This window comes from Myxine glutinosa, chromosome 8 (assembly GCF_964187855.1).
Source record: "Myxine glutinosa chromosome 8, kmMyxGlut1.1, whole genome shotgun sequence".
Lineage (NCBI taxonomy): Eukaryota > Metazoa > Chordata > Myxini > Myxiniformes > Myxinidae > Myxine > Myxine glutinosa.
The window spans coordinates 154,919,282-154,944,748 of NC_136268.1; the positions used below are offsets into that span (position 1 = coordinate 154,919,282).

The window sequence follows — 25,467 nt, forward strand, 5'->3', positions numbered from 1 at the left end:
AGGATGCCACCTTTCCAACAAGCCAGTTTGTCAAATTTCTGCCCTGCTCGAGCTGCCCCGGTCAAATGCACGTGCTGTTATTGTGAAATGGAAATGTCTAGGAGCAACAACAGCTCAGCCGCGAAGTGGTAGGCCACACAAGCTCACAGAACGGGACTGCCGAGTGCGGAAGTGTGTCACGCGTAAAAATCATCTGTCCTCGGTTGCAACACTCACTACCGAGTTCCAAACAGCCTCTGGAAGCAACGTCGGCACAACGACTGTTCGTCGGGAGCTTCATGAAATGGGCTTCCATGGCCGAGCAGCCGCACACAAGCCTAAGATCCCCATGCGCAATGCCTAGCATCGGCTGGAGTGGTGTAAAGCTCACTGCCATTGGATTCTGGAGCAGTGGAAACGCATTCTCTGGAGTGATGAATCACGCTTCACCATCTGGCAGTCCGACAGTCGAATCTGGGTTTGGCGGATGCCAGGAGAACACTAGCTGCCCGAATGCATAGTGCAAACTGTAAAGTTTGGTAGAGGAGGAATAATGGTCTGGGGCTGTTTTTCATGGTTCGGGCTAGGCCCCTTAGTTCCCGTGAAGGGAAATCTTAACGCTACAGCATACAATGAATGACATTCTCGACGATTGTGTGCTTCCAACTTTGTGGCAACAGTTTGGGCCCTTTCCTTTTGAGCCCTTTCCTTTTTTCAGCATGACAATGCCCCCGTGCACAAAGTGAAGTCTATACAGAAATGGTTTGTCGAGATTGGTGTTGAAGAACTTGACTGGCATGCACAGAGCCCTGACCTCAACCCCATCGAACACCTTTGGGATGAATTGGTACACCGACTGTGAGCCAGGCTTTATTGCCCAACATCAGTGCTCGACCTCACTCATGTTATTGTGGCTGAATGGAAGCAAATCCCCGCAGCAATGTTCCAACATCTAGTGGAAAGCCTTCCTGGAAGAGTGAAGGCTGTTATAGCAGCAAAGGGGGGACCAACTCCATATTAATGCCCATGATTTTGGAATGAGATGTTCGACGAGCACATACGGGTGTGATGTTCGGGTGTCCACGTACTTTCGGCCATGTAGTGTAATTCGACAAGTACAAAACTTCATCCGATCAAGATGTAATTTCTTGAGCATCATCTGGGGATAAATTGATGGAGAAAAAAAAAAGATGACATCATCGGTCACGTGGTTCGGCCGCCATATTTGTTTTTACACAAAAGCCCTAAAAACTACTAAAAACACGTCCTGGCGAGGTTCTGCAATCTCTGATTGCTCTTTCTTGTTGTTATTGTCGTGGTGGCTGTTTTTTGTGTACAAAGTGAAGATTCATGGAAGCGCTATAGCACAGAATGGATAAAGGTGCCAAGTAACAAAAGGAACAGTAGAAAGTGTGGGTGGGACATACAAACGGCAGGGTTTAGGGACAAAATAGAGGAAGATTTGGACAAATAAGGGATGTGGGGAGGAATGAGGGGCAGGGGTGGATGCACAAGGTGGACAGGATGGATACAGAAGAAAACTCTCAAAGAAATGGCTGAAATTTGGAAAGGGTTGGGGTGGTTTAACAGGTGTAGAAAATATCATGGTTTTGGATTGGGGATGATTTGAGATGGTGGTGAACAGCTGTCTTGAAGACCAGGAGGGAAAAATGAGATCGAAGAGAGTGTGGAAGGTGGTTCCACATGTGGGAAAAGTGAGGAATAAATGAGTGGAGGTGAGCAGCGGTTCTGGATTTAGGCAGTTTCACTAGGAGGGGGGTTGTTGGTGGACTGTGTGCGTCCTGCAGATATCTGAGGGGTGGGGCATGGAGAGGGCAGACTGTGCAAGACCAGAGTTGCGGCGGAAGAACACAGAGATCACCAGCCTGTTGGGTATCTATTGTGAAGTGATAGGCCCATAGACTCAGCTTCAACGCAAGAGATTGAGAATGTGAAGGGGATTTGATTGCCGTGAGCCGCCAACTTCTGCAAACTGGGTTTCTCAAGATTCCCAAACTGGACAAATGGAGAGAAAGATCATTGGATGGGTGGAAGTACTTTTTGTTGAAAGCATGGAGAAAGGTGGTTGCTGTAGGTAAGAGAGGATAGTTGATGGATGAAGCGCTTTGGTGAGGGACAGTTTTGCAAATGATAGTAATCCTAGTGAAGAAGAAGATTAATATATTGTGATGAAGAAGAACCAGGAGAAAGAAACCAGGCAAGGACCTGTATTGGCACAGGCTGGTTGAGGTCCCACGCCAATGAGCAACTCAGGCTGTGAAGACTAAGAGCAATGAAGGCAATATAGTACAGATATCCCCAAACGTCAGGGCTGATGCATATGCTCTCTTGAGCAGTGCAGAATGCCCTCCGTGTCTTACGCACCAGTCAGATCCTCCCAGTGTTTGCGACCGCTTCCCCAAGCGGTGGGTCCCGTCATTGGCCATCCACCGGTGTGGGTGGCAATTTGCTCTCACTGTCCCTCCCTGTGGGACATGCCCGTAAATAAAATTTTTCCCTTTCTGGGCTTCTGCAGCACATGTCGCCACCATGGCCTACTCACACATGCCAATAGTTTGTAATGGTCTGTTGGCGCTTTCCCGGGTGTTTCTGTGACTAATTCCTCAGCTGGCATCCCCTTTACTGGAGGTTTTACGCTACACAACCGCACCTTGACTATGCAGTCTATAAATTACATACGCTGCCTCCTCGGTATCACGTTTTACAAGATGACTTACTCTGACGTTTTCTTTATTTAGAAGTGAGGAGTGGGGATAGCATAATCTGGAGTAGGCAGAAAGGACCATCCTTGAAAGGTGGAGGGGGGCGGGGGGGGGGGGGGGGGAATAAGTGGAATGAGGAACATGGCATCAAAACTGGGACAGAATTTACATGCTGGTTATCGAAGGAGTAGGCCTTGAGCTACGTGAAAACAAATTTGACACGACACGACAAGGTACGACTTCACACGAAAAATTAGATGAAAACACGTAATTACTATACATAATTACATGACACATAATTACATGACACATATTATACATAATTACATGACACATAGTTTTTACCTTGACCTAATTTTTAAGGTCATGACTTAATTATGCAAATTTTTCCTTTTTTATTTATTAAACATAACCACACCACACCGAAGTGTGTTCCCGTCGTCTTGGGAATTATTTTGGAAAAACAAAACTCGCTATGATGAAAAACTGATAGTTTAAACAACTTGCTAAATAATTTGCTTTACGTCGATGTTGAAATCTGAGTGAGAATAATTCAAATTTGTAATAAAATGTTAATTCCCATGTAATACGTTGGAGTGAATGACAGTGCGGCTAATCGCCTGTGCTGTGAGTTTCAGCTGCTTTTCCGTATTGATTTCAGTTAAATAATATTCCCCTTTGATACTACTTTTCGAAAGAAGATTACCCATCGCTTTGCTGATGGATTCAAACAAAAGACATGTTGCACCAGACAAACATTCTCCTCTATTCACTCCATCATTTGCCTGAGGTCATTTTCCATCTGCTTGGAAGTCAGCTCGCATCACCTTCATCAACAATCCTTGCTGCTTATATATGTTGTGAGCAAAAAATAACTTGTGCTTCACTGCCAAGCTCTGTGTTGGATTCTTTGGTTTTAACTTCCATTTAAAATGAGTGAAATGAACATTTTGAAAATTTTGAATTATTCTCACTCAGATTTCAACATCACCCAATGCATTTTATCAAGTTGTTTAAACTTTCTTTATATAAGAAGAGGATGATTTGTAATACCGGACACCACCAGGGGTGTTACACGATACACATTTACATCGAGTTGGGTTTTTCCCCCCACCTTGAACCCCATCCTCCAGATATGCTACCCCAACAGAAACCATACTTGGGGTACCCGTAGGACATGCAAAATTTGGTTGTATTTGGTTAAGTAGTTTTTTGTTTGTTTTTGAAGTACAGTGCCTTCAGAAAGTATTCACACCACTTAACTTTTTCACATTTTGTTGTGTTATATCCTGAATTTAAAATTGATTAAAGTGAGATTTTTTTGTGTCGCTGATCTACACATAATACCCCATAACGTCAGAGTGGAATTTTTTCAGACACTTGTACAAAGTAATAAAAAGAAATACAGAAATATTGGTTCACGAGTTATCAAACAGGGTGACCACTATATTCGTCATGGGTGTGTGTGTGTGTCTGTCTGTCTGTGTGTCTGTCCGCAGCATAACTACCCGATGACATCATCCGATCTTGGTGAAACTTGGGTGGGAGGTTGATATCATTATCTAGTTGTCCTGCCTCGAGTGGGCGTATTGCGCCCATTGTGGGCGGAGCGACGCCCGAAAAATGTATTTTTAGGGGGTACTCGAGTTCAAGCTGCATCTTCTCCGAGGGAGTTGGTGGAATCTGACAGGGGTTTCAGTATTTGGTTCGACCAATGTCATGTGTCTAGCCCCACGGAGCTCGATTTTTCATTTTCGCCCCAAGGTCAAGGTCACAAGGTCATGAAATTGAGAAAAGTCGATTTTTGATGTTTTTATTGCATTGTTTGCTTCCTGATAGGGTGTAATGTTGTACATTATCTTATATTATCACATACATCATGAAATACACAAGTTTTCCAACAAATTTCAGAATCTTCGACCTTTGACCTTTGAAGGTCACAAAGGTCAAAGTTTCAAAGTTGTCGGAATCGAACCGAATTTTCGGTATTGTGTAGCTAACTAACCTCATAACTGATTATACATTATTTTCTATCTCATTTCAAGGTCAGTAACCTTCGTTTTGACATTTCCGGCCTGGCCTGTCCGGGCCTGTTTCGGTTATAGTCCGTCCTTTGTCATTGAATACCGCTCGCTCGTGAACCATTGTCGTCTCCTGACTTGTCTAATTTACATAAGTATTTAACCTCCTGTGTCAATACTTTGTAGAAGAGCCTTTGGCAGCGATTACAGCTTCGAGTCTTCTTGACTTTGTCTATCAGCTTTGCACATCTGGATTTGGGTAGTTTCTCCCATTCTTCCTTACAGATTTGCTCAAGCTCTCATGTTGGATGGAGAGCGTCGGTGAACAGCAATCTTTAAGTCTTTCCACAGATTCTCAATGGGATTCAAGTCTGGACTTTGGCTGTCCCATTCAAGGACATTCACGTTCTTGTTATGAAACCATACCTGTGTTGCTTTGGCTGTTTGCTTGGGGTTATTGTCCTGTTGGAATGTAAATCTTTGCAGCAGTCTAAGGTCTTTTGTACTCTGAAGCCGATTCTCCTCAAGTATTTGTCTGTATTTGGCTCCATTCATGGTTCACTCTATCCTTGCAAATCGGTCTCCAAGTCCCTGCTGCTGAAAAGCGTCTCCATAGCATCATGCTGCCACCAACATGCTTCACAGTCTGGATGGTGTTAGATGGGTGATGAGCTTTGCTCGGTTTCCGCCAGACTTAGTGCTTTGCATTCAGGCGAAAGAGTTCAATTTTCATTTTATCAGACCACAGAATATTTTGCCTCATGCTCTGTGTCTTTGACGTGCCTTTATGAAAAATACAGGTGTGCTGTCATGTGCCTTTTTTCAGGGGCGGCTTCTGTCTGGCCATATTCCTATAAAGCCTAGATTTTGTGAAGTGCTGCAGAGACTGTTGTCCTTCCGGAAGGTTCTCCCATCTCAGCCAAGGATCTCTAAATCATGGGTCAATTGAATGTGCGCAGGTGGGCTCAAATCAAGTTGTAGAGACATCTCGAGGATAAATCGAAGGAAATCGGATGCACTTGAGCTCAATTTGGAGTGTCTTAGCAAAGGGGTTGAATACTTATTGACTTGAGACATTTCAGCTTTTCATTTTTAATTGTTTTGGAAAAATTTCTGAAGAAAATCTACTTTAACATTATGGGGTATTATGTGTAGATCAGTGACAAAAAAAAATCTCAATTTAAGCAATTCGGGCTGTAACGCAACAAAATGTGAAAAAGTCAATGGTGTGAATACTTTCTGAAGGCACTGTATATGCAGTATAAACAAACAAATAAATGTATAAATTCACTTTTATAGTATAAACTAGCAGAAGTACCCGGCATTGCCGGGAGGGGGAGGGAAGGGGAGGAGAGGAGAGGGGGGGAGGGGAGAAGGGGAAGGGGAGAGGGTAGGGGGGAGGGGAAAGGGTAGGGGGAAGGGGAAGGGGTAGGCGGGAAGGGAAGGGGTAGGCGGGAAAGGAAGGGGTAGGGGGAAAAGGGAGGGGGAGGGGAGGGGAGGGATATAGATGGTTACAGGCAATTGATCACATCCACAAATGATGTAATCCACACAATTTATGTACTTTACATAACGTTAATAGGAATACATGGCCGTGTAGATGGGAAATACAGTTTGTTTGAAATAAATCACAAATATCAGATGAGAGTTTTTAAAATTTAGAACTATTCTCACTCAGAGTTAAACATCACCGCAATATTACGTGGTTGCTTCAACGTTTTCTGTGAATTATATGTCATCATTGTGAGACATCATATACCTGGCCTTGCACCTTGAATGTAGGCATGAATCCTTGCTCAGTGACGACGCGATCTGCTCCAAATGAAGTCATTTGGAACGAAGAGTTGTAATTACGGATTTCCTTCAGGAAGTGTCTGGATTGAGTCGTAGTTGATTGAAGTAGTTCTTTCAAAGGTTCCGGTGGAGATTGGAGAGAAGGCAAAAGGACATTGCCTCCCCTGCAACACATTCCTGGTGTTTCTCCCTTCCATTTCAAGGCATGGCAAAACTGACAGGTGAACGACATGGAGCCAATATCAACGTTTGAGGAGTAGTCAGTGTTCGGATTGTAACTGAATGCAGCCTTCTCCCATGCAATGGCCGGCTGCCGTCTGCCTGATGGTTGCCAGTTGTTGTCGTTTTTGGCGCTGTTCTTCTGTCTCCTGCTGTCTGGCCCTCGCCACACGTTGTTGATTAGCGTTCAGACGTGCCTCTGTCTCATCTTCTGTCTCTCGCTGTCTGGCCCTCGCCAGACGTTGTTGATTGGCATTTAGACGTGCCTCTGTCTCATCTTCTGTCTCTCGCTGCCTGGCCCTCGCCAGACGTTGTTGATTGGCGTTTAGACGTGTCTCTGTCTCATCTTCTGTCTCTTGCTGTCTGAATCTAGAGACACGTTCTTGATTGGCTTGTCGATGGTGAAAAGTATCATCGGTTTCATGGAGTCTCCGATCAGCGATTTTCCTTGCTCGGGAGGTTGAACGTGACAAATTTCTTTTCTTCGGTGCCATTGCCTTTATCAGTCAGTCTTCCAGTCACTCACTCGTAGACAAATTCAATTTTTTTCACTTTTACGTTTACACGTGGTAACAAACAACGCAAACGCAAGATTGCAACTCTGCGTCGTGTCGTGGGCGTGGCCAACGTGGCCTCATGCTCCCAGGTGATTGGCTAACTCGAGCTCGAGCGAGCCATAATGCACTACGTTATGGCAAAAAATATGGATCTAAAGATGAAAGAAAAAAAAACCTATGTGGTGTGAATGGCAATGTTCCTCGCTGAAATGTGAAAAAACGCAATCGCTTTTCGCTCTGAATTACGTGCGAACGCGTAACTGTGAGTTTATGGCGGCAAGGATGGAGCATCACATGATCGCTCTGAGCGAATCAGCACGCTGCTCTGCCACCGGCTCAGATTCCGTGTATAATATTCCTCGCTGAAAAAAAATATGGATCTAAAGATGAAAGAAAAAAAACCTATGTGGTGTGAATGGCAATGTTCCTCGCTGAAATGTGAAAAAACGCAATCGCTTTTTGCTCTGAATTACGTGCGAATGCGTAACTGAGAGTTTATGGCGGCAAGGATGGAACATCACGTGATCGCTCTGAGCGAATCAGCGCGCTGCTCTGCCACCGGCTCAGATTCCGTATATAATATTCCTCGCTGAAATGCGCTGAGGTAAATATGAATAGAAAATATGGATCTCGGTAAAATCTTTAGGTAGGCCATGTTCTTCCCAGGCTCAATGGCCATGTCTATGCCAAATATCAAGCACGTGAGCCTCTCCGTTTAGGAGTCTATCGGTAACATTACACACACACAAACTGTTATATATATATATATATATATAGATTAGTGGTTCCCAAGCTTTTTTGTCCACGACCCAAAATTTATAATCACATTTGCCTCCTAACCCAAATGATACTGCTACCTATGATTAAAATTGTCGGAGAAAACGCTTTCGACGTGAAACCCCCCCCCCCCCCTCCTATTCCCTAAAAAAAACCCTGTGATTTTAGAGGAGTGCTCATTCAAGCTCTGGTCATGACCCTGGGTTTGGAAACCCCTGGTATAGATATAATGTTGTGCTCCCTCTGTGTTCTTCTAAAGGGCTGCTGCTGTCACAGAATAATAAATGTTATCGTTGGAACTGCTTCATTAAACTCCCATTCCTTCTGCTTCGTCAATCCCAGAAAGAGGGCTTTTAAAATGTTGATTTTTTTATGATTAAATGGGCACAATTTTTGTTTTCCAAGTAAATTCATTAGTAGCTTTTCAACCAAGTAAATCGATTATTAGCCTTACAACGGTACCACTTTTATTATTCTACAACAGCGGAATCCCTTCAAAATGAAGCATGACAAACGGATGGACGGACAAACTCTTCTCCTATTAGTAACGGATTGAATATCTCGTGTATTTTGAGAAAAGTTTGGCTGTTTTGCTAGTATGATGGGGCTATCAATACAATGCCTATGATATTAATCAATATCACAATGATTTATTCACATTCAGTACAATTTTTGTTTAATCCAAACAGTATTGTCATTGTCACAGGAAGGAGCTTTTGCTCTCGTATTCAAGAGTGTGCACTTCCCAGGGCAAGCTGTTGGAACCAGGTCTGTATGTGTCATGGGGTTGGGGTACTTTGGTGTTAGTAAATTTGTCCCTCAAAATTGTAGCCGTTGGGAGTATTGGCTGTGCATCAACAATTTAAATTTGTAGTCTCTATGGTTAACTTTTCTCTATGGAATGTAATAATCTTCAACTTTTTAGCAAATCAGTATTAAAATCTTGAAGTAATTCTACATGATAACCGTTATGTTGTTCTGCCTGTTTTGTTTTTGGGTTTGATTGACTGTTCTGTCCAGGCGAGGAAGCCCGCTGCTTATTGGACTCCATAGCAAGGAGTGTTTCCCCACTGATCACATTCCAATCCTTTATCGCAGTGGTAATATATTTTCACACATTTTCACGGTGTTCATTTTTCAAGGCTGTGTCATCAGTTTGGATATATGTGTTGGCAAACGATGTTCATTATGTTACGATATGAGACCGTGTTGTGCCTTTGATTTAATATTTTATTTGGGGAAAAACTTTAACCTCTAGATGTTCATTGATTATTTCATTTAAAATTGACTGCAAAATTAGCATCCCGGCATCTTATTTTTAAAATGCTGTTTGTACTGCGTTTTTGAATAACTCGCAGGAATGTTCGGCGTTGCACGCTGCTGTTCTAATCATGTTGGCATTTTAAAGAAATTAATTTTTTTTTTCAATATTTCTTGTGGGGGGCCTAAAACACTTCCCTACACCCACTAAGGAATGTGGTCGGGTATCATTTAATATTACTTTTCACATAGCTACAAAGGCTTGAGCATGAAAGAGCTATTATTAATTTAAAAATTAATTCCAACTTTTTTTATCAATTTTTTTTATTTATTTCATTTTTGCCTACTACATTCTGCGTTACTCACTGATGAATCTCTGAAAGTTTGATGAAGATCCGTTTGGCTATCTCTGAGAAAATTGGAGACGCAGACAGACAGACATCCCTCTTATAATATAGATGTCACTTCATCATATCATTAACGGGTCATTTGTTACTTCTACCAAAATAGCAAAAAACGGTATTTTTACCTTAGCTATATGTGTAATTCTGGGACCACCTCACACAAGGTATTCCAATGAGCAATTGCATTATAAATGGCTAATTTAGGTAATTAATGAATACATGTCCCCTTAGTTCAGGAGCTTTGACTTTTTTGCGCTTTTTCACGTTTTTTCCAAGAGGATAATTTTTTGGTGTTTTTTTTTTTTTTTTTTTTTTTTTTTTTTTTTTGTTTTGTTTGTATACAAGGTCGAGGCTCGTGAAAGAGCGAACATTAATCACACAGAAAGACAAACCGACACATAAAACATATAACATAGGGAGCGGTAGACAAGATGGGGAGAGAGGGGGAAGGACACAAACACAACATTTGAGAGCAGTGACCGAGAGACATGGAGACATCGAGAGATCTGAGAGAGGGCGAGGGCTTGGGGGGGGGGGGGGGCGTGGGAAGGGGGCGGTGGGAGAGGTATAAAACATATGGACACTGCCAGGACTTCCAGGAAAGAAGTTGGAATTTCAAACAAGGTGGATCTGGGGTGAATTAGCGGGGGTAGAAAAGATCAAGGTTTTGGATGGGGGAAGATAAGAGATGGTGGTGAACAGCTGTTTTAAAGACCTGGAGGGAGGAGTGGGATTGAAGGGAGTGAGGGAGTTTGTTCCAGAGGCGGGAGAAAAGAGGAATGAAAGAGTGAAGGTGAGCAGAGAGCCGAGATTTCGGCAGTTTAACCATCAGAGGGTTGCTGGCAGATCTTGTGCGACCTGTAGGAATATTTGGGGGACAGAGCACAGAGAGAGCTGGGGGTGCAAGGCCGGAGAGGAGTCGGTAGAAGACAGAAAGACCACCTACCTGCCTGCGGTGAGTGAGTGAAAGGCCCTAAGTTAAAGTTAAAGGTGTTAAGAAGGTGTTAAAGTATTTCATCTGCTATTTAAGAAGTGAATGATGCTGTGCATGTTAACCCTTAACAACAATCATTACTTTATTGTTAAGTTTGCTTTCACTGTAGGGTTGGACAAGAAAAGTGGAGCAATTTGTGACGAGGCAAGTTTGCAACCTCTCGGGGAAACGCTCAGCATGGAATTTTTCTTTGCTTCCGATGCTAGGTGAGATCTCTTTCTCGTTGGTGCCCTTTAAATGTACCTTCATGACGTGAACCTCACATGATGCACAGTTTGTAGCTCTGACGTTCTGTGCTCACAGCCCTGATTATATCCATTTGGGGTGTGTGACGGTTACAGTGCTATCATTGAACACACGAAACGCGTTATCTTCTTGGAAGATGATGATGTGGCAGCGGTGGTGGATGGACGACTCTCTATTCATCGGATTACACGTTCTGCCAGTGACAATACATCGCGAGCTATCCAGACCCTACAAATGGAGTTGCAGGAGATAATGAAAGGTATGATGTGGCTTTGTTAGTTTGGTCAAGGTAGATTGGCAAATGGTCTGTTTCAGTGTTGTAATTCTTATTCGGTGGGGTTTAGGGTGGAGAGCCATAGGAATTGGGGTTGGAGGGGCAGGTGAGGTTTTCGATGGTGGTAAAAGGATTCTCCTTCTTGTGTAGGGAATTTCAGTTCCTTCATGCAGAAGGAGATTTCTGAGCAGCCTGAATCTGTGGTAAACACCATGCGTGGACGAGTCAACTTTGATGACTACACAGGTATGCAGGGCAATTTTCTGCTCTAATCCTGAAATGTGTTTATTGCAGAACAGTATTTCGTTTTGGTGGGTTCCTTGCTTGGAAGGCAGTTGTAACTTTTTCTTTTTTTTTGAGGTGTGAAACATTTTTAGAAGGTTTGTTCAAATTTTAGAAGATGAGTAGGAAATTATTATCTGAAGGATTTTTTTCACTCTTTATGGGCAGTGGTTCTGGGTGGATTGATGGATCATATCAAAGACATTCGGCGTTGTCGACGACTTATTGTCATTGGATGTGGGACCAGCTACCATGCCGGCATTGCGGTAAGAATGCTCATAGTGTTCAGCTTTATATACTCGCTATGTTTAGTCATGTCCCATACAGCTTGTTAAACTTATTTTAGATTGTTGGTTTCAGAAGTTTTATTTCAAAGTTGTTCCTTGAAAGGTAGAGAGGAAATCTTCTGTTTGACATTTCAGACTCGACAAGTCTTAGAGGAGCTGTCTGAACTTCCTGTAATGGTGGAACTATCAAGTGACTTTTTGGACCGTAACACACCTGTTTTTCGAGATGATGTTTGCTTCTTCATCAGCCAATCTGGTAAATATACAGCAATCAAGAAGGGGGACTTTTGGCATTTCTCTATATGTAGTCCTAGTTGCACTGTGAGGTTAAACCACACGTTGCCATCAAACAACTTTCTTCCTTTTGCAAAAGGTTGAATCATTTCCTGCCTGGTATCCCCTCTTTTAAATTATTTTACACTTTGAAGCCCCCACCTTTTGCTCAGACATCCATGCACCAAGTGTTCCCTCCCTCTCATACAATCCATCTATTTTCTCTGCTGATGCTTTGCATGTTTAGTCGTGTATGTGAAACAGATGTGAATATTTTCTTGATCAAACACGTGCACATGAAGCTTGTGAAGCGCTCTGGGGGTGTTCATAAACACTCAAAAAATTTTTAACATGCAATGAAGCCCCCTGCCAAGAAAAGCAAAATGCTGTAAGGCTTTAAGGTTTTTTTTTTTTTTGGGGGGGTTTTTTTCTCGTTCAGAACTATTCGCAGCTCTTTACATTTACTGTGAAGTGGTTTATATATTTTACAACTTTGTGTTTCTACTACCGAGATCAAGAGTTTTGAAGCAAGATAATGATTTACATGGATGAAGGATTTACAACATATCTGGATGAAGTAACACTTTCTTTACAAAGTCTTTTTTCCATAATTGCTACAAGTGTAGAAACGACACAAAAGTGTGCTTCTTTGTTTGTTTTGCTGCAAACGTAATAGGAAGGCAGTGTCTTTCATGACCAAGACCTTTGGGGGAGTTTGGACATATGCACTCTCAGCCTTTCCATCAAAGGAAAGAAAGAAAGAATGAAATGGAATCATGTGGATATGAATGCAAAGTATTTGGGAATTTCATCCAAAGTACTCCTCCCTTCACCATTGCCAGTTTTTATGGTTACATTTGAAATAATTAGACGACAGCCACAGATGCAAGTCAAAGTTCAACATTTGAAAGAACAAATAATTAAGATTGTGTGATATTGTTTTGGATTAGAGCATTGTGATTGATATTCCTTGCCAACCTTCTTGATGGGAGGGATACTATGTAGTTGTACAAAAATCTGACACTTTTAAGCATCTGTTGTGATGTTGCCCTCCCTTCTGCTAAACTATGATCTGAACCAGATCCATAAAAGAACCAACTTTTCATTTTTTTTAATGCTCCCTCATCTATGAAAACAATATTGGTTCCTTTGATTCCCAGATTATGGAAAAAATAAGGACATATTCTACTTTCCAAAGTTTCAGGATATCTCATAGAGTTGAAAAATAGTTGTTAATTTTTAAATAAAGATTCCATTCAAAACTAAGTGCAGTACTTTTTGCCTTTTGTTCATTCAATATATATTATTAGAAATAATTGTGTGTGTATAGTGTGTGCATATATATATATATATATATATATATATATATATATATATAGTGCATTCAGAAAGTATTCAGACCCCTTCACTTTTTTCACATTTTGTTATGTTGCAGCCTTATGCTGAAATCGTTTATATTCATTTTTTCCCTCATCAATCTACACTCAATAACCCATAATGACAAAGAGAAAACAGGATTTTAGAAAGTTTTGCAAATTTATTAAAAAGAAAAAACTGAAATATCACATTTACATAAGTATTCAGACCCTTTGCTATGACTGGAAATTTAGCTCAGGTGCCTCCCATTTCTCTTGATCATCTTTGAGATGTTTCTACACCTCGATTGGAGTCCATCTGTGGTAAATTCAATTGATTGGACATGATTTGGAAAAGCACACACCTGTCTATATAAGGTCTCACAGCTGACAATGCATATCAGAGCAAAAACCAAGCCATGGGGTTGAAGGAACTGCCTGCAGAGCTCAGAGACAGGATTGTATCGAGGCACAGATCTGGGGTAGCCTACAAAAAATTCTGCTGCATTGAAGGTTTCCAAGGGCACAGTGGCCTCCATAATTCTTAAATGGAAGAAGTTTGGAACAACCAGGACTCTTCCTAGAGCTGGCCGCCTGGCCAAACTGAGAAATCGGGGGAGAAGGGCCTTGGTAAGAGAGGTGACCAAGAACTCGATCGTCACTCTGGCTGAGCTCCAGAGATCCTGTGTGGAGATGGGAGAAACTTCCAGGACAACCATAACTGCAACACTCCACCGATCTGGGCTTTATGGCAGTGTGGCCAGACGGAAGCCTCTCCTCTGTAAAAGACACATGAAAGCCTGCTTGGAGTTTGCAAAAAAGCACCTAAAGGACTCTCAGACTGTGAGAAACAAGATTCTGTGGTCTGATGAAACCAAGATCGAACTGTTTGGCCTCAATTCTAAGCGTCATGTCTGGAGGAAACCAGGCACCGCTCATCACCTGCCCAATACCATCCCAACGGTGAAGCATGGTGGTGGCAGCATCATGCTGTGGGGGTGTTTTTCAGCAGCAGGAACTGGGGGACTGGTCAGAGTTGAGGAAACAATGAACGGAGCAAAGTACAGAGATATCCTTAATGAAAACCTGAAACATAGCGCTCAGGACCTCAGACTGGGCCGAAGGTTCACCTTCCAACAGGACAATGACCCCAAGCACACAGCCAAGACAACGCAGGAGTGGCTTAGGGACAACTCTGTGAAGGTCCTTGAGTGGCCCAGCCAGAGCCCTGACTTGAACCCAATCGAACATCTCTGGAGAGACCTGAAAATGGCTGTCCACCAACGGTCCCCATCCAAGCTGACAGAGCTTGAGAGGATCTGCAGAGAAGAATGGCAGAAAATCCCCAAATCCAGGTGTGCAAAGCTTGTCGCGTCGTACCAAAGCTTGCCGCGGCTCGCTACGCTCGCCTCACCACACGTCGTTACAGAGGAACGGGCTTGTTTTAGCTGAGGATAATGACTGTACCTGAGTTGCTGTGTTGTCATGATTTACACCAATCATAATACAAACAATTATTTTGCACAAATTTATTTGTGGTGTTCGTGATATCACATTATTATAAGCAATTTAGGTTGAAGATTTACGTTGAAAAAAAAAAAACAATTAAAAAAAGAACCCCTCAGCACATACATACGGGAGTGGTAGGTGCAGACTGGAAGTTTGGGATGATTTCACCTCACCACCATGTAATTAAAAACACCTCACCACCACATAATTCAAAACACCTCACCACCACGTAATTCAAAACAGCCCTCACCACCACGTTATTAAAAACACCTCAGCACCACGGAAACAAAAGTTTGAGGGAGTCGTTCAGTGACGACACAGACACGGCTCAGATATGTTGACATATAGATGAATGACTGTACCTGAGTTGCTGTTTTGTCATGGTTTACACCAATCATAATACAAACAATTCTTTTGCACAAATGTATTTGTAATATACGTGATATCACATTTTATAAACAATTGAAGTTGGGAAAAAAAATTCCCGAAAATATTCCCCCCAAAAAAATAAAATGGAACATTTTTCAAAAAAAAAAAATATCCTTAGGACATACCGACGGGAGAGATATGTGCATACCAGAAGTTTGGTATGATTTCACAAGAGTTCGAGAAAGTAGTTCAGTGACAAGACAAGACAAGACAACACAGACACTGCACAGATATATATATATATATATATATATATATATATATATATATATATATATATATATATATATATATATATATATATATATATATATAACTGTAAGAAATAGTAGAAACTCCAAAGTACGAGCAGGGCGTCTCCTTTGTATTGAATAAATAATCGTTAGATTAAATAAGACGCGGACGTAGCTTCAGGACGTCGATCTTTAATTGTCGACAAGCTTTCGACCAACAAAGGTCTTCTTCTGAGTCTACAAAAACAGCAGGCATGTATATCAGTCAAGTATGTATGGTGATGTGTGTGAGATGTGTGATGTGTGTAGAAAATGCATACAGAAGGAAGAGCCACGCCAAAGTTCACTCACCAGCCCCAAGTTCAACGGAAGTGACCGTTTGCGTTACAGTTAGGGTGCACGTGCATAATATACAAATATAGAGATATACATACATAAACACACAAGCATATATTCATATCCCATTTATATTCATATAATATATTTATATATTTATATAAATGACATTTAAAGGTAGAATGAATGAATGAATGAATGAATGGTGAATGAATGAATGGGTTACGGTTAACAATTTGATTGGGTTGATGTGGGAACATGCTTTAGTCATCAAAAGTAAAAGCACCCACAGCCCCACAACAAAGAAACTAGGATCCCTGGCTTCTATAAATGCACAGCAAACAAATGCATTATTCACAAGCATTTACTAGAAGGAAACAAATTCTGTAGTTCTAGCACTTGACAAAAATTCCCCATCACCTCCTATATGAACTGCAAATCTACATGGGTCATATACCTAATCACTTGCCAAAAGTGCACCAAACAATATGTTGGAAAAACTGAAAATACACTCTACACACGATTTAATAACACCCGGTCAGAAATCAATAACTTCCACACCAGTCAGGGCAAATCTCTACCTTACACGATACACTTTAATCAACCGGATCACTCTATAAATGACATTCAGATCTCTGCCATTGAATCAATCACAAATCGATCACACACCACGATTCTGAAACGTGAGTCCTTTTGGATACACAAACTTCGGACAAAAGTCCCTCATGGCATAAATTTTGATGACTAAAGCATGTTCCCACATCAACCCAATCAAATTGTTAACCGTAACCCATTCATTCATTCATTCATTTCATTCAAGTTAATATTTTGATATAAGCCTTAGAAAACTAACCCTATATAAGTCAATACCTCCAACGACATACCAATGGCCTCTAAAGGTGGTTATATATATATATATATATACATACATACATACATACATATATACATATATATATATATATATATATATATATATATATATATATATATATATATATATATATATATATATATATATATATATATATATATATATACACACACAGACTTGGCATTTAATACGGAATATTTTTTTGTGGGGGTGAACTTACTTTTCAAGATGTCTTAGAACCAAAAGTTCATTGGAATTATGTTGAAATTATTCTAGATTTTGTTAATGTGACCTTTAAAAGAAACAAAAACCACATTTGACATTTCGAAACAAATAAATTGAGCCTTGAAATTGATGTAAACTGATATCGAACTCAATTCATGGACAGTACTGTGTTAAACTTCTGTACGTTTTCCAGAAGTATCTCTATTTTGCACATTAGCCAAAATTTTTTTTAACAAAAACAAAAGTTATATTACGACTGGGATTACGGACAGTAAAATTACATTTCAGTACTTTGTGTAACCCCCACGAGCATTCAGGAGAACACGTACACGTTGACGCATGCTGTTCACGAGATTTGCCAAGGTTTGGACAGGAATCGCTTGCCATGCAGTGACAATAGCCGTCTGCAATTCACATTTCACGCACAGAGGTCGGCTGCTGGTCCAAGTGGTCGATTTGACGCGTTAATTCTGCCCACAAGTTCTCTATCGGATTCATATCCGGGGACATGGCAGGCCACTCCAAATGCTCTCCACCACGGTCAGCAAGAAAGTGTTGGATCATGCGAGCACGATGAGGCCGTGCATTGTCATCTTGGAAGACAAAGTTTCCTCGAAAGGCTGCACGAGCAAATGGAAGCAATGTTTCTTCCAGAATGGCCCTGTACTTGAACTGGTTCAGGTTTCCATTCAGGACAACCAGGACAGTCTTGTGCCCTGCATGAAAAGCAGCCCAAACGGTCTCCCCACCACCTCCAGCTTGCTCTTGGCACTATACAATCTTTGTTGTAAGCTTCATGCACTTGTCTGCGCACTTGGACGCGGCCATCTTGACGATAGACCAGAAATCGAGATTCGTCACTGAAGATCACGTGATTCCATTGTCTTGGCTGCCATTGACGGTGCTCTCTGGCCCACTGCAATCGGCGCTGGCAGTGTTGTCTGGTCAGGCGTGGCTTTCTCAGGGGACGCCTGGCATGATAGCCTGCTTGAACCAGTCGTTGGTTGACTAGCCTTCTGGATACAGGCACATTTGTCAGTTGTTGCCACTCAGCTCTAAGCCGATTAGCTGACTTGGTACGGCCGTTGCGGACTAACCGGTGCAGCTGGCGATCATCCCTCCTTGTGGTTCTGCGGGGACGTCCTGGCCTCGTTATTGGAGTAGGGACACCCCTCTGAGCATTTCGTTTCAGGATCTTTGACACCTGACCTTGAGTGGTGCCCTACTGCCGAGGAATAGCACGCTGTTTCATGCCGTAATTTCGTAAAGCCACCACTCCATGACAAACAGCATTGTCGAGTTGACGGACCATCTCCAGAGGAAGCGGCAATAACTTTTGGAGACGTGCAGCAGTTGTTTTCCACTAATACAGAACGCAACAACCCTTGTATACCCGACTGTGAAGCCAATCATCAAATGCACCTGTCCGTACATTTTCCCACACCACCTGTGATATAATCCTGTTGTTGACTTCTTGCTGCGACAGACAATCAGTGACATGGTTCTTTTACAAATAAAACACCAAAGTGTAAAAGAAACTCACCAGATTGATATACTGAGTTTAGAAAGTAAACCCGTCAAGAAAACAAAAATATTCCATATTAAATGCCAAGTCTGTGTATATATATACATACATATACATACATACATACATACATACATACATACATACATACATACATACATACATACATACATACATACATACATACATACATACATATAATATACCAGCATATTCACCTCATCACATTTTCAGATGTTGAGAATGGCACGTGACGAACTTCCTCCTGCTTTCCATCGTCCTCCATCTGACCATAAATCTGTCTCTCTGTCTCTCTTTGTCTTTCTCTTTGTCTACCAATCACGACAGCATAATTTAACAAGTTTTACTGTGCAGTACTGTACTTTAATAAAATTATTTCATTTCAATTTTTTACTGTCAAAATATGTGTTCGATTGAGTCCTTTAATTATTTGCTTAAGCCAAAAAGGTAATATTGTAGGTGAAAAGTATAACTTCCCACAGCTCATCCAGCCTTATTACCCTGCGCTCGTGAAGAGAAAGGCGGGGTTAAGCATTCGGGTGCATACGTGTGCCGTGTCTGCATTTTTAAACTTCATTTTCTCGGCATCCGTTGATCCGATTGACAAGAAATTTTACCATAGGAGCGCCTCCACCTGTAGGAATTTTTTATTCATAATTATGACGTTGTAGGTCACGTGGTATGGACGCCATCTTGGAAAAACGTTACACCTCTATCTCCCAAACAGCTCAATGGAAAAATAGGAAACATGGCTCATTGTCAAGTACTCACCATGGGGAATAAGATATGTTGATGATGTCATCGGTGCCTTAATTATGACGTCGTAATTCGACAAGTACAATGCATGATCTGATCAGTATGAGGAAAAAAAAATTCCTCTGCAACTGTTACTCCGATTGGCACAAATTTTTCAGAATATGAGGGGCTCCTCCTGTGGAATTAAAAAAATGACAATTATGATGTCATAGGTCACGTGATACAGGCACCATCTTGGAAAAACCGAAAAACGTTGCACCTCTATAATCTCCAAAACTGCTCTATCGAAAATATTGAAACGTGGCTCATTGTAAATAACTCCATATGGGGAATAGGTGTTAACGATGACGTCATTGGTGCCATAATTATGACGTCATAATTCGACAGGGCCAACGCTTAGTCTGATCATTTGAAATTTATTGAGCATGATCTATGCAACAATTATATTAGAGAATATAAATTTATGATGTCATCGCTCACATGGTCTGGCAGCCATATTGGATCAAAAAAAAAAAAGAAACGTTCGAAAACAGAAGAGATGGCTCACACAAGTTGACTGTGCAGGGTAAGTATTCCATGAATACCATCTAGTTCAATTACTGCATTTCTAATGGGAAAATTGATTCAATTTTCACACTTTTCAAGAACGTTCTGTAGTAACAGTAACTGTTCTGTAGTAACATGTCACGCCTTTGAAGAACGCATCCTAGACATAAATTGAGTTATCCCTGTCTGTATATAGTCGAGTCGTTTTGTGTTTAACCTCTGATGGATGACTTCTGTACTACCAGGAGAGACTGCAGATACCCTGCTCGCTCTCCGATACTGTAAGGGCCGCGGAGCTCTTACTGTAGGAATCACCAACACCGTGGGGAGTTCTATCTCCCGTGAGACAGACTGTGGAGTGCACATCAATGCTGGTCCAGAAATCGGAGTGGCCAGTACTAAGGTATGAAAAATTGCCGTTCCCTTATGGTACACACGTTTGCCTAAGTGAAGTGATTGATTTATAACATTGATGAGTAAGATGATGTGTATTTACTTGGCAAAATACTTTTGGGAGAGTGAAGTAGTGTTTGGCAGCGAATGAAGGCAGTGCATGAGCGGTATAATAGCTGGATTTTTTTTTTTTAGGATGGAGTGAGTGGAGTTCTCATTGTTTGCAAATTTTATTACCCCTTGTCACCTTTTCTATTTCCCTTAACCTTAATCCAGTCCTCTTACCCGTGGGTTATTATCCCTGTCCCCTCTCCTCCTTGCTTTTCGTTCATCCTCCTGCTTGACTGTGTCCAGTTGAATCCCTGCCACCCCACTGTCCTTCCCCCCGCCCCCAACTCCCCTGTCATTTTGTTGTCCATACCCTCCATGAACCTCGACTTTACACCCAAAGAAAATAAATACACAAAAACTAGAGTTGCCTTTCTGCTTGTATGTATGTATATATATATATATAATAATAATAATAATAATGCATTTATTTTATATAGCGCTTTTCAGGAAGCCCAAAGACGCTTTGACAGAGTGCAAAACATAATGCATAGCAAAACATAAAAACAATTGCAAAAAAAGAAGAATCAATAGGGAAATATTCAAAGCACAAAGGAGGGAGAAGGAGAGGAGATAGTCAGGGGTTAGATGCTGTGGGTTAAATGTTGAATGCAGTGTTGAACAGGTGGGTCTTGAGTGATGTTTTGAATGTGGTGAGTGAGGAGGAATCTCTGATGGTGTGAGGTAGCGAGTTCCAGAGGGTGGGAGCAGCGATGGAGAAGGCCCTGTCCCCCCAGGATCTAAATTTGGTCCGGATGGGGGGGGGGGGGGGTCAGGAGGTTGGTACCAGCAGAGCGGAGGTTGCGGGTGGGAGTGTGTCTGGAGAGGAGGTCAGCCAGGTAGGATGGGGCCAGGTTATGGAGGGCTTTGTAGGTCAAGAGGAGGATTTTGTACTGGATTCTCTGGGAGATGGGGAGCCAGTGAAGCTTGTAAAGGACGGGGGTGATGTGGTCACGGGTCCGGGAATGGGTGAGTAGACGGGCAGCGGAGTTCTGAATGTATTGGAGTTTATTGGTGATTGTTGAGGGTGAACCATAAAGGAGGCTATTGCAGTAGTCCAGACGGGAAGTGATGAAGGCGTGGATGAGGGTTTCTGCAGCCACGGAGGAGAGGGATGGACGGAGACGGGCGATGTTTTTCAGGTGAAAGAAGGCTGTCTTTGTGATCTGTTTAGTGTATTTGTCGAAGGAGAGGGTTTGGTCAAAGATGATGCCAAGATTCCGGATGTGAGGGGAGGTGGATACTGGGAAACCGTCGATGTTGAGGGCAAAGTTATGGGTGGACTTGGTGAGCGTTTTTGGGCCAATGATGATTATTTCAGATTTATCACAGTTAAGTTTGAGGAAGTTGATTTGAAGCCAGGATTTTATTTCAGTGATGCAGTTTGTCAGGATAGAGTGGGTGGCGGTGGAGATGGACTTGGTGGAGATGAAAAGCTGGATGTCATCGGCGAAGCAGTGGAATTGGAGACCATGACGGCGGATTAAGTGACCGAGGGGGGACAGGTAAAGGATGAAGAGGAGGGGGCCAAGAACTGAACCTTGGGGGACACCTTGGGGGAGGGGAGCAGTAGGGGATTTGCAGTTATTGATGGAGATGAACTGACGTCTGTCAGAGAGGTATGATTTAATCCAAGAGAGGGCAGTGCCGGTAATGTTAAAGGTGGTTTCAAGTCGGGTGAGGAGGATGGTGTGATCGATGGTGTCAAAGGCGGCGCTGAGGTCGAGGAGGATGAGAATGTTGAGGTTGCCAGCGTCAGAGGAGAGGAGAAGGTCGTTGGTGATTTTGAGGAGAGCAGTTTCAGTACTGTGGTTGGAGCGGAATCCGGATTGGAATGTTTCATACAGGTTATTGGCAGAGAGGTGATGTTTGAGTTGAGTGGCTACAGTGCGTTCCAAAACCTTTGACAGAAAGGGTAGGTTGGAGATGGGTCTGAAGTTATTTAGGGTGTCGGGGTTTAGTCCAGGTTTTTTCAGAATGGGGGTAACAGCAGCAATTTTGAGGGATGGTGGGACGATGCCTGTAGACAGGGAGGAGTTTATTGTTGCAATGATAAGTGGAGAGAGAGCAGGAAGGGAGGCCTTGACAAAGCTGGAGGGGATGGGGTCAAGAGTGCAGGTGGCAGTTTTCATTCCGATGAGTTCAGAGAGGTCAGTAGGGGAGACTCGGGAGAATTGAGACAGGGGATGGCAGGATAAGGGGGGGCAGGTGGTTTGAGGGGGAGCGGGTGCGGTGGTGGTCAAGCTGTTGTAGATGTTTTCAATTTTGCGTTGGAAGAATGAAAGGAAGGAGATGCAGTTGTCTATTGTGAATGACTGGGTGGTGGTGTTCAGGGGGCTGAGGAGTTTGTTTATTGTAGAGAAGAGTGCTTTTGGGTTTCCGGAGCCAGAGTGGATAATTTGAGAGTAGTAGGCGGAGCGGGCGCGGGAGAGGGCATCTTTATAGTGTTGTATGTGGTCCTTGTAGGCCTGGGAGTGAACTGTGAGACCTGTTTTATTGCGGAGTCTTTCAAGTTGGCGAGCACGAGTTTTCATCAGGCGGAGTTCAGGGGTAAACCAGGGAGCAGAATGGGTGAAAGAAACTGTTTTGGTTTTTATAGGCACAAGTTGGTCAAGGCAGGAGGAGATACAGTATATCGTTTTATTTTGTGTGTCATCGTGCATTATTGCATTTTAATATGCACCCAGATCCTCAACACTCACGTTATCTCTTCTAGGCTTACACAAGCCAGTTTGTGGCCATGGTGATGTTTAGCCTCATGATGTGTGATGATCGTCTCTCCATGCAAAAGCGACGAAGAGAGATCATCGATGGTCTGCGAATACTCCAAGGTAGCTGCTACTCTCAAACACTTCATTAAAATCTCCCCTTTGTCATTCAAAATATTCCGTATGGGACTTCCTCCTTTCGATTTCTGCATTGTTGTATGATTCACTAGCAGAGTACCTGGGTAGGTCGAGTTTGCGCCTCACTTGCTGTAAAAAAAGTATACTCTGTGTTTTGCAAGAAGACTATAAGTGTTTGCTTGGTGTGTGCTTAAAAGCTTCTCAAAGGTCTAAAGGCGTATTTTCCAATAGTAATTAATGTCTAAGGGGTCAAAATGGTCTAATCTCTCAAGCATGTAAGAAGGGTCTAAAAAGGTCCAACTGGTGTAAAGGGAGTAGAGGGACCTAAGTCAAGGGACTTGTGTAAAGGGTTCGTGGAGTCTAAAGGGAATAAAAAGTCTAAATGATGAAGGGGTCTAAAGGTGTCTAAAGTGTTGAAAGGGTCTGAGGTTTCGAAAGGGATCAAACGGGTTATATATAGTCGAAGGGTCCTAACAGGGTTTTTTGGGGGTCTACAGGGGCTTAATGTTCAAAGGAGTCTTGGGGTTCTAAAGGGTCGATGGAGTGTTTAGGGGTCTAAGGGCCCTAACAGGGTCTAAAGGGTTCTAAATGGTATAATAGTAACTTAAGAGTCTTGGGCATCTTGGGGGGTCATAAGGATCTTGTGCGGTTCCAGTGAATGGAGGTTATGTTTTCACCCATGTCTGTCTGTCTGTCTGTCTGTCTGTTTGTCTGTCCGTTTGTGAACAAAATATCTCAAAAATTTGTGGACTGATTCGGACTAAATTTGGCAGAGAGGTAGCGTATGTGACAAGGACGAAATGATTAGATTTAGGTGAGGATTCGGATCCGGCTACTATATTTTAAGTGATTCTTCACCATTGGGAGATAGGGCCTAAAACTATGCATAGCAGGATATCTCAGAGTTGTGGATGGATTTAGACAAAATTTGTTGGACAGGTTGTGTGTCTGACAACGAAAAATCAATTCAATTTTGGTGAAGATCCAGATCTGGATACAGCTAGTATAATTTTTTAATAGATTGTTCACCATTGAGTTGTATGGCTCTCTACTGAGTGTCGTTCTAGTTATTACTTGCAAAATCGAAGATTTCGGTTGGTCGGTTGTCGGAGTCCAATCGAAACCAAAGTCGTTGCGTTTGTTATTCTGTTTGTTTGTTTGTCTGTTTGTCACTTGCCTACAGGTTACAATTCCAAACTGATCATCATGGACTTCACCAATTTGTAAAGGTCGTCACAATTGAGAGGCCTATTCATTTTGAGGTCAAAGGTCATCTGGAGGTCAAATTTCTAAAATCGCTATTTTTCATCCGATTGACTTGAAAATTGCACAGCATTTGTAGATCGAGTAACTAAAATAGGAAACCAACTAATTTTGAGGTCAAACGGTCAAAGGTCGACTCAAGGTCAAACCTCCAAAATCATCCATTTTTATCAGAAAAATCATACATTTTCATCTGATTGACTTGAAAATTTAACAGCATTTGCATAGTGCCTCACTGAATTGAGAAACCAACTATTTTTGTGGTCAAAAGATCAAACAGAGGTTAACTCTAGGTCAAACTTCTAAAATCATCAATTTTCATCTGAAAAATCATCACTTTTCATCCTATTGACCTGAGCTTTGATCAAGGTCGTCAATTTTAATCTTGATGAAATGGATCAATGGAAACCTTTTCTTGGAGGGGGGGGGGGGGGGGTGAATTTTGCAAGTATCGTGCTCTGCATGACGTGTTCTTGTTTAAATGTTTATAGAGGCTTATTGAGGTTTATCTTGTTTATAGGGAAGAGGGGGTTTATAAATATTTTCTTCACTCTTGGGAAAGATCAGCAGAGGCACCTTGTATTGCGTGTCGCTGACCGAAATGTTGTCATTCTTTGTTCAATTAAAGGTTTTTTTTAACTCAATATGGATTTATATATTTGGGGGAGAAAAAGAGGTAGCATTTGGTTATTGCTTTATATATAATATTGTTAGCATCACTTGTGCTGGTGAAAAGGAAGTGTTGTGAGAGTTGTAATGCACAGCATGTTGGTGCAGATCAAATTCGCCAGGTTCTTGAGCTGAATGAGCAGATCCAGGTTCTCGCACAAGAGCTCACCTGTGAGCGTTCCCTGCTGGTCATGGGTCGTGGATACAACTACGCAACGTGCCTAGAGGGTGCCCTGGTACATGCAGCCCCAGACCCTGCACCACACGCACCTCTCTCCCCCTTTATCTG

At 42.2% G+C, this 25,467-nt stretch overlaps 1 protein-coding gene across 2 annotated transcripts in view; it reads left to right on the forward strand.

Annotated features, from left to right (window-relative positions):
- Positions 1-25,467, forward strand: part of LOC137433043 (glutamine--fructose-6-phosphate aminotransferase [isomerizing] 1) — a 53,776-nt gene that overhangs the window by 22,262 nt on the left and 6,047 nt on the right. For both annotated transcript variants that reach the window (XM_068125460.2, XM_068125461.2), the window contains exons 7-16: positions 8,777-8,838; positions 9,091-9,170; positions 10,838-10,934; positions 11,070-11,233; positions 11,399-11,494; positions 11,699-11,796; positions 11,953-12,073; positions 20,145-20,302; positions 23,117-23,231; positions 25,287-25,414. In XM_068125460.2, the coding sequence (XP_067981561.1) occupies positions 8,777-8,838; positions 9,091-9,170; positions 10,838-10,934; positions 11,070-11,233; positions 11,399-11,494; positions 11,699-11,796; positions 11,953-12,073; positions 20,145-20,302; positions 23,117-23,231; positions 25,287-25,414 (1,119 nt within the window). The remainder of the gene's footprint in view (positions 1-8,776; positions 8,839-9,090; positions 9,171-10,837; positions 10,935-11,069; positions 11,234-11,398; positions 11,495-11,698; positions 11,797-11,952; positions 12,074-20,144; positions 20,303-23,116; positions 23,232-25,286; positions 25,415-25,467) is intronic.